Genomic DNA, 9,569 nt, shown 5'->3' on the forward strand with positions numbered 1-9,569 from the left:
ACTGGTTTCTTTGCGAAAAATTCTTTTAGGTGATTTTTAGCCTCAAACGTAAAATGGCCATTGTTTGTATTAAGTTGCACAGTTTTTGTTTGTGGTGATTGTATGAGTCGAGAAAATTACTGACGTTTGTTGAACATGTACTCTACAAGATCCAGTAAGTTTTGCGTAAAAAGGTTCATCGGTTTGTTTATGAAAAATTGTCAAACATACAGTTTGAATTTGATGTATCGTGAATCAACGTTTTGTGTATTAGTTAATTTTATTTTTCAGTAAAAACGACAATCGGATTTCTATTTTTCGATTTGATTACATTTCAGAGAACAGTCGGACCAGTGCGGAATAGTTTTAACATTTTTATGGTGAATATTCCGTGCTAGTATTGCAGCAATGTAAATAACATTAGAAAACGAAATGTCAGCAACTCTCGAGAGTGTAAAATGTGAAACCGTCCGGTTGGGAATAAAGAGCATTAATTAAGCTCGGATTCTACGTGAAAAAGGCGGAAGAGAACGGTGTGCTCGACCTGAATTTTAAAATTGTAGAGAAAATAACGCGTCGCGTATGCAAAAGAGGCAGCTTTCACGTGTCCGCACATCCAAGCAGAGAAAACAAGAGCACGTTCCTCTAATAATTCCCACGACGCCAAAAACGCGGCGCCCTCGAAATAATTAAAAAAAAAAAAGAATGAAAATCAACTTTTTCTAACAAAACAAACAGCGTTCGTGCGAAAGAATGCGGAAATTTGAAAGGCACCAGGAATTTGCCAATTTACATTCCACAACGCGAACTGTTATTCAACTGTTCTGCTCGTACAAAAATGTTGATCAGCACCGAGGAAAATGAAAATTATTTAATCGAGGAACATTAAAAGTACGTGGCAATTTTATTTCGAAACAATTTTTAATTTCCTGACGAATGACTCTTTTCACGTTTTAGGAAGCGGAGATTATAGCGAGAAAAATAGATTAATATTGATTGTAGGTATTAAAATGTGAGAGCCTCGATATCCCACGGGAATCCTGTTATCCGTAATTAATCCTGAGATCACGGCGCGAGTCCCGTCCTCACTCGATTATCCTGTCGAGATATTAGACTTCCGCGGGATTACCTAACGCAGTTAGATCAATCGAAAGTGCCACTTCGAAATACCAGACAATTTTAACTATAAAAAAAAAAAGAACTGAAAAAAACAAAATACATTCTGATATACCTTTTTAAATAACTAATTTACACGTCGATTTTTCAGTTTAAGCTCGAGAATAAATATCGATGTGTGTCATCGACTTTCTATGGTGGCGGATATGTAACATGGGGCACCATGAGATCAGGCAAACGTCCGAGTCGGTCGAGGACGAAACGGTAATCAGATCGGCGAAAACTGATTGGTGGTCTTCGGGAATTGCGTTGAACGCCGCCACCGTTGCAAATCGGATTACACGATATCCCCGTGGAATTGCTTGCTGACCGACCACCGCAAATTCGATTCACGATCACGCCGAAATTTCGACGTTTGACCGACTGTTGATCCGGTATTAATTAAACGATTAAATACGAATTCACTTTCCAGTCGGTTGCACAATTTTAAGCATCGAAATGATATTTATACACGCAGTTGAGCGATTTGTATTTTTTGATACTCATAATTTAATGGCACGGAATGTCATTTATTGGCACTTGTGCTCACTGGTATTTATTGATATTTTTTGGTACTACCAATATGCGATTGATATTTATTGATGCTACCAACATGTGATTGGTATTTATTGATACTAAAACATGTGATTGATATTTCTTGATACTATCAATACATTATTGGTATCTATTGATACTACCAATATGCGATTGGTAGATAGATACTTTATTGATTCCCCTCAGGCTTACAATTTTTATACCACCCGCTCCTTTCTCCCTCTTTTCCCTCACGCCGGTCTTCAATATACGATTGGTATTTATTGATACTACCAATATGTGATTGATATTTATTGATACTACCAATATGTGATTGATATTTATCGATACTACCGATGTGTTATTTGATATTTATTGATACTACCAATATGTGATTGATATTTATTGATACTACCGATGTGTTATTTGATATTTATTGATACTACCAATATGTGATTGATATTTCTTGATACTACCGATGTGTTATTTGATATTTATTGATACTACCAATATGTGATTGATATTTATTGATACTACCAATATGTGATTGATATTTTTTGATACTACCGATGTGTTATTTGATATTTATTGATACTACCAATATGCGATTGGTATTTATTGATGCTACCAATATGTGATTGATATTTATTGATACTTCCAATTAGTGGAACTACAAGTACTACAATTTCAATATTCCCGAGGTATAACTTTTTAGTTACCAAAAAGAGAAAACAGTTTTTTAAACAAAGGAGACAAGTTTTTGAAAGAAGAGCGTAAGTTTACCTGTTCTGATGCACTCCTCCGTCATGCAGACGTTCGGACCTGAAAGAAGAACGAAGTTTCTATAATCTAGCAGTTGCAGCATTAAAGTCACCAGACAAAAAAAAATAGAAGAGAGACAGCCGTGTCCCCATCGGGAACTATAGAGCTAATTTACGTAAAACTGCTCACGGCCGTGTCTGCCGTTTAACATAAAGGGCCATTGTCATGCGCCGCGTCTTTGCGCTCCCGTGAAAGACAAGCCACCGTGCAAAACATTCTGCTCGAACGAGAAAACCAACGGCTCACGTTGTTGCCCGACGTCCGAGGAAGAGACGTCCGAGAAAGAGACGTCCGACGTCCGTTTCAACGTCCCTATTAACGAACCCATTTTTTATTCAAGCGCCAGCCGATTTATCTCGGAAAATCTAGCCACTAATTGCTTGCAAATCGATTCATTATACTCCATGCTCGACCATTTCTTAGAAAATCAACCAACCGGTCCAGTGTGTTTTCAACAACTGTCGACATCATTTAACGATCAATCAAATTTTACTGCGCTTTATTTTTCAAAAATATTCATACTTTTAGGCAATCATATTTTTATCGTAGATTGCATTTCCATCGATAAAAATATAAATTATTAGCTGCTCATTGATATTTATTGATATTTCCGACTAACACGTGCGTGACATTTATTGATCATTTTCACAATGTATAAATTTTATAAATATCGTTGCTGCATTGATATTTGTCAAGTTTCTATTAACGGAAGTCCAGTTAGAAGTGCAATGATTTATTTCGCTTGGTCGAGAGTTGTGGGGAGAGGGGTGAAACGTTTTTTTATATTTCGGAGGTACATCGAATTTTCGCTGTAGCGCGCCTAATCGATCGCTTAACGGACAATATAAATATATTACGATCTCATTTCGCCGAGCGCTTATGGTCGCCGGTGATTCGATTAATTCTGCCGGTGGCTATGAGGTAACACGGCGAGAAGCGGCCTTTTCGAGTGGAACTTGATAGCCTCGACTCAATTCGATTCGATTCGGCTGATCGATGTTCGTTTCTGACATGAACGCGCTCCGCTGAAACGCTCGAGAAATTTCGTGTTTCGTCATGCTTCGACAGAAAATTCTACACAGTCCGGTCCCGACGAATTTTTGAACAAAAAATATTCCACAATATTTATACCGTTCAATGGATCATAAAAAACTACGAAAAATTAATATTATCGAAAAACGCTCGATTACTATTCTACGTCACCGAAAGGGACTTTTATAATGATGACAGTATTGCGAGCACTGTGGGAACAGAACACATAGGGACAGAATTTTTTAATCATTTTTCCGGTAGAATCATTTTTAACGGTAAAATAAATTTCTCGTTCAGTGATAATTTCTATTTGAGATTGACATTTATTGATACTTTTGATTGGTGACTGATATTTATTGATACTTCTGATTGGTGACTGATATTTATTGATACTTCTGATTGGCGATTGATATTTATTGATACTTCTGATTGGTGACTGATATTTATTGATACTTCTGATTGGCGATTGATATTTATTAAAACTTCTGATTAGTGACTGATATTTATTGATACTTCTGATTGGCGATTGATATTTATTGATACTTCTGATTGGTGATTGATATTTATTGATACTTCTGATTGGCGACTGATATTTATTGATATTCTCGTGGTCTGTAGATTGGTAATGCAAATTGTCGCTTTTGAAATTAATTAGATCGAAGTTAGATTTAATTTAAATTTGAAATGAATGAAAGACACTGACCGATCAATAGCTTTATCCGAAGAAACCGTGGCCGCAGGGGTGCCAATGAATCATCGTTATCGTAGCAGCAGGGAAGAACTAGACCCAACCAAAGTCTACACTGTTATGCTATTAAGGCTCGTGATGATCTGATAGAAGTTCTCGCACCGTTTGGTCAGATGTGAATTAATTTATCAATGCGATGGCATATGGATGAATAACTAGTGGTTTAACCACTTTTGTGCGACCGACTATACACTTGTCAGTCGTATACAGGGGGCTTGTATACGGGGTGGTCCAATAGTAAACGAAACCCTAAGCAAATGTTTCTTTAAATAAAATCGTTCCCAACCAAGTCTATAGATCTTTTGAAAAAAGATAACAGTATTTTATTTTCAGAACTGTCCAGGCGATACTCTCAAAAAATAATTTTCTGTCAGGTCTTCTTTTCCTGTGACTTCTCACAGACATCCACAGATCTATTCCCGTCTAGTGATAAATCATGACCCTGAGTGGGTCAGAAGCGAGGTCGACTTCATTTCACTTCGTTTCTTAGCTTATTTCAATCACTCGGACTTCTTCCTTCGACTAATTTATTTTTGTGACCCTCGTACTGTTTCACTTTCAGATATTGTTGTTGCTGTTTTGTCATAAATTAATTCGTGCAGCTAGCAACAATCACGTTTCATTTATCAGAACATTTGTTTTATTTCATAATATTCATCGTTTCCGAAGTAGACTGTAGTTAAGAGAAGTTCATTTCTGGACCACCCGGTAGATTGATCGACAACTTCGAAATTAAACACAACTATTTATCTGTTCCAAGACTCGTCGCATTGCCTATCATTTCTAGATTGAATCGAAGTCCAAAAGAGTAGCTTGATTGTCGACCCACCCGGTATATTTACTCTCATCACCATCAAAATTGATCCTAAAATTAGTCCTACTATATCTTACGTGCATTGAATTTTCTCGATTGAATTCAAGCCGAAGCAACATTGGTGACGAAAGTTTCGCGTTACCCGTTAGATCGGTCCTCGAGAACTTAAATATTGAAACACCTATCCATCATCTACCGGAAGTGTTAATGTGTGCTACATGAATTCAATGTTCTCGAATCAAGTCTAAATGGAATTGGTGGCTGTACTTTCGCGCCACCCGTTAGACGAGTCCTCGTCAACTTGAAAATTGAAAACACACATTCATTGATATTCATTGATACTACCAATATGTTCTTGGTATTTATTGATATCACCGATATGCGATTGGTATTTATTGATACTACCAATATGTGATACATATTTCTTGATACTACCAATATGTGATACATATTTCTTGATACTACCAATATGTGATTGGTATTTATTGACACTTCCAAATTAACACTAGATTTACGGGACCCGTCAAAATGACGGATTCTAATATTATTAATTCACGAATATTGAGATTGCAAACATGGATCCATGAGGAATTATTTAACAAATTGATTTCTCTAGGTATATATTATTAAAAGATGGCTACAGATTTTGATAGGTATATTCATGTTATTTTTATAAGGAAATTTAAAATAGTCATTTTTAGTGCTCCGTAAGATATTTATTGATCTTTCGAATTGGTGTTGGCTATTTACTGATGTTCTCTGTGTGTTAATGTGTACTATACGAATTTAATTTTTTCGGTTCGATCGAAGTCGAAAAGGAATCGGTGGCTGGAGTTTCGCGCCACCCGTTAGACGAGTCCTCGTCAACTTGAAAATTGAAAACACATATTCATTGATATTCATTGATATTCATTGATATTCATTGATACTACCAATATGTTCTTGGTATTTATTGATATCACCAATATGCGATTGGTATTTATTGATACTACCAATATTGTGATACATATTTCTTGATACTACCAATATGTGATTGGTATTTATTGATACTTCCAAATTAGCGACCGATATTTATTGATCTTTCGAATTGGTGTTGGGTATTTATTGATGTTCTCTGTGCAGGTTAATGTGTGCTATATGAATTCAATTTTCTCGGATTAAGTCGAAATGGAAATGGTGGCTGGAGTTTCGCGCCACCCGTTAGATCGGTCCTCGTCAACTTCAATAACCAGACCCCGGGATCGGACCTCGCAGCACCGATCTCTGCCATCTAATTCCATCCCATTCTACTTGTCGGCGGACACCTAACCCGGCGGCCCGCGCCGCTCAATTAAACCGGAATCACTATGACCAGCCCACCGTTTAGGGTTAATTCAACTTACGGGCCTCGGGAACGCACTCGCGGCTCGTGTTCAGCGCCAGCAGCAGCAGAATGAAGGCGCAAGTCGCGAGCAGCGTGATCGCCAGCACGAGCAGCGTGATGGCAAGCACGAGCAACAATTGCTGCCTGTTCACCGGTTCTCGCCATCTACGCGTGATCGACGTGCCACTTGTGATCGGCCTTCGATCGTTGCCAGGATGATGGAGGTCCGTGATCGTCGTGTTACCATGGGGCACGTAGGTCACCTGCAATCCGATAAAGTACCCTCCATTTTGGACCAACTAGCCTAGCGGGGTCAGTGACCTGGTCGGGCATGGTTCACACCAGCGTTGGCTATAATCTTTGTTAGTTAACAAAAGGTGCTAAATCTATTTCAACTCTATTTCTCCCTAAATCTGCCCAAGTGAAATCAACGAGTCCGATAGTATATTATTCCTGACAAAAATGACTGATACAGTGGTTTCTCTATATATGTCGCCAAGGCCTGGATGATAAACGTCGCGGAATTATACCCACTACCGAAAGGTGTACCCCGTGAAACCCAACACAGTTCGAGTATGCCTCCTGGACGATACATGATGCGGCAAGACTTATGTTTGTGACATACATCGAGAATTCACTGTATATTGCCGGTTCATATATTGAAATCTGGGGACTTCCAACCAACACTTAATTACTTTTGATTGCATTTTTTACTGGTAAATCTATCTCAACTCTATTTCTCCCTAAATCTATTTAAGTAAAATCAACAAGTCCGATAGTACAATATTCCTGACAAAAATGACTAATACAGTGGTTTCTCTATATATGTCGCCAAGGCCTGGATGATAAACGTCGCGGAATTATTCCCACTACCGCGGGGTGTACCCCATGAAACGTAACAAGGTATGTCTCGTGGACGATACACGACGCAGCAAGACCCATGTTTGTGACATATATCGAGAATTCACTGTATACTGTCGTCTCATATATTGAAATCCGGGGAGTTCCCTGAAACCCCTAAAAATCTCGAATCTATTGTCCCATACCCTAAGCCGGGCCAGTCCCCGACGACTGACGAAGGGGGTTTCTACCTGGATAACATTGGCGGCAGGTGTCTCGAGACTGGGGCCAGGTGGGGCCCCTGTCTGCTCGTTGATGACGGTCGCCCTGATGTATCCGTTGTTGCCCTCGGCCTTCATCCTCGGTCCCCGAGGGTGGCCGGAGTCCTCTATCTGAACTGGAGCGACGGTGAAACGTCCGATTCTCAACCCGGGAACTGTGTCAACGACCGGTGTAACGTTGACATCGCGGCTGCTCGCGATCAAGGCGGTCTCAGCCACTCGGATCAATGGGACACGTCTCTCGGTACCGTTTCACTCGCGGCTCGTGGTCATCCACCGGTCACTTTTCCTCGGTCATCAAGGACACTTTCTTTTTTCTCGAGATTCCTTTCGGTGACCGATCGATCTGCCGTGTCTCGGTGAAACCGACGATGACTGGCGACCGATGACGGTCGGCGGCGACAGGCTCGTCACGTTGCTGGGTGTGCGGAGATCGGCGAGCGAACACAGAGGCTTCTCAGCTCCGAAAGGATCTGTGACCGCGGTGCTACTGAGTGCCACGGACACCTAGCAGTCTCGCGCCACCTCGTCGTGTTCCTTCCCCCTCCGCTTCCGCCTTCCTCACCCCATTCGCAACCCTCCGGTTTGTTTACTATCTCACGAGGAGGGGGCTGACAGGTGGTGCATTGTCTCCGCGATACAACGCGACGCACCGCGACGCATCGCGACGTGCACCGATCACGCGCGATTCGAACAGAGCCGTCGAACTGTTCGGCCGAGGGGTGCGGGATTTAGGGGATGATTTTGCCTGATCGCGAAAATTTCACCGTCGCTGCTCAAACAATGGCTTCGGTTTCGGTCAAACAATGCGACAAACTGGTCCAATCAACAATTTATTTTTTGGATGATTCTACTTTTCCTTTTTATTTTATGCTGTTCCAATCCGATACACCGCGGGGGTTGTGAGTGAGAACGGATTTTTAGTATTGATTCAGAATAGAGAATGTTATTGCATAGAGTACGGTTTTCATTGAATGGAATTTTTCGTCTGGATACACAGACATCTTCGAAATCTTTTTATTTATTTAGATGTCAATGTTTCTGCTAAAGTGTTGACTGAATTGGAAGTTAAAGAACATTTTTTTGTAAGGAATAATATAGATATCGAATGAATTATTTTCTTTCTTTTTTTTTTTTTGTTAATTTACCTGGCCTGCACGCACTGCCATCGTCTTCTATTTGTCCGACAAACTCACCCTCCTCGACGTACCAACCCCTTTCTCTCACCCTTGTCATACTCTTCTTGCCAATTATCTGCTCGTCTTGGGAGATAGTGCGCTAGAAAAATGAGCAAACTCGTTAAACTGCTATAGTTGTAATTATTTCGTTGCGTCTAGAGTATTTTTGTGAGATATGGAAGAAGTACTTTTATATTATTTTGTAAAATAATTTTCATCGTTCCGAAGTGCAAGAGAACGGTCACAGTAATTGAATTAATATTTTTATGTTATTTTTACCAGGAACAATTGTATGGATAAAAATCATTTTCTGTGTTCAATTTTTGCAAAACATGGAAAAAGACGATTATAACAACGAAATATATTTATATTACTGTTCGAAACAGTTTTACAGTCGAGGATTGATTTTTGTTAACGAATATCTTGCGGCTACGGTGTAATTATGATAGTACTTATTTGATACTAAGCTCTCAAAGTCGATGGCAAGTTGAAAATATTTTCTATCAGTCCTCGGTATCGATCGGTATCTCGGATTTTCTATTAATACCTCTATTTTATATCAATTCTTGTAATACAAAGTGGTTATTTTAGGTCGCGTTGCATTCCATAAATTACTAAGAACATTAATAAAAATAGAAACACGATCTATGGAAACTCCTTGAAACTCGATCTATGGAAAAATTGAAATAGATATTTTATCGTGATTTTAGAAAATATCAATGCCGATTTATTTACGGAAAAATCGAGTCCGAATGTTTAAATATATTTAACGTTTGAATGCCGCGTTAGGAATTGTGATTTTTTGCATTTTTAATTTATAAAT

General features: G+C 39.3%; 1 protein-coding gene across 2 annotated transcripts in view; it reads right to left on the minus strand.

Annotated features, from left to right (window-relative positions):
- LOC143358639 (neprilysin-1) overlaps positions 1-8,840 on the minus strand; it is a 12,868-nt gene extending 4,028 nt beyond the window's left edge. Inside the window, exons 1-4 of one of the 2 annotated variants that reach the window (XM_076795933.1) lie at positions 8,717-8,840; positions 7,539-8,041; positions 6,467-6,710; positions 2,452-2,490 (exon numbers count right to left, since the gene is read on the minus strand). In XM_076795933.1, the coding sequence (XP_076652048.1) occupies positions 2,452-2,490; positions 6,467-6,710; positions 7,539-7,646 (391 nt within the window). In that variant the 5' untranslated portion in view covers positions 7,647-8,041; positions 8,717-8,840. Of the gene's footprint in view, positions 1-2,451; positions 2,491-6,466; positions 6,711-7,538; positions 8,307-8,716 lie in introns of those variants that run through there. The other variant, XM_076795932.1, reaches the window with a different exon arrangement.
- Positions 8,841-9,569: the final 729 nt, after the last annotated feature.

Source organism: Halictus rubicundus, chromosome 11, assembly GCF_050948215.1.
Source record: "Halictus rubicundus isolate RS-2024b chromosome 11, iyHalRubi1_principal, whole genome shotgun sequence".
NCBI classification, from domain to species: domain Eukaryota; kingdom Metazoa; phylum Arthropoda; class Insecta; order Hymenoptera; family Halictidae; genus Halictus; species Halictus rubicundus.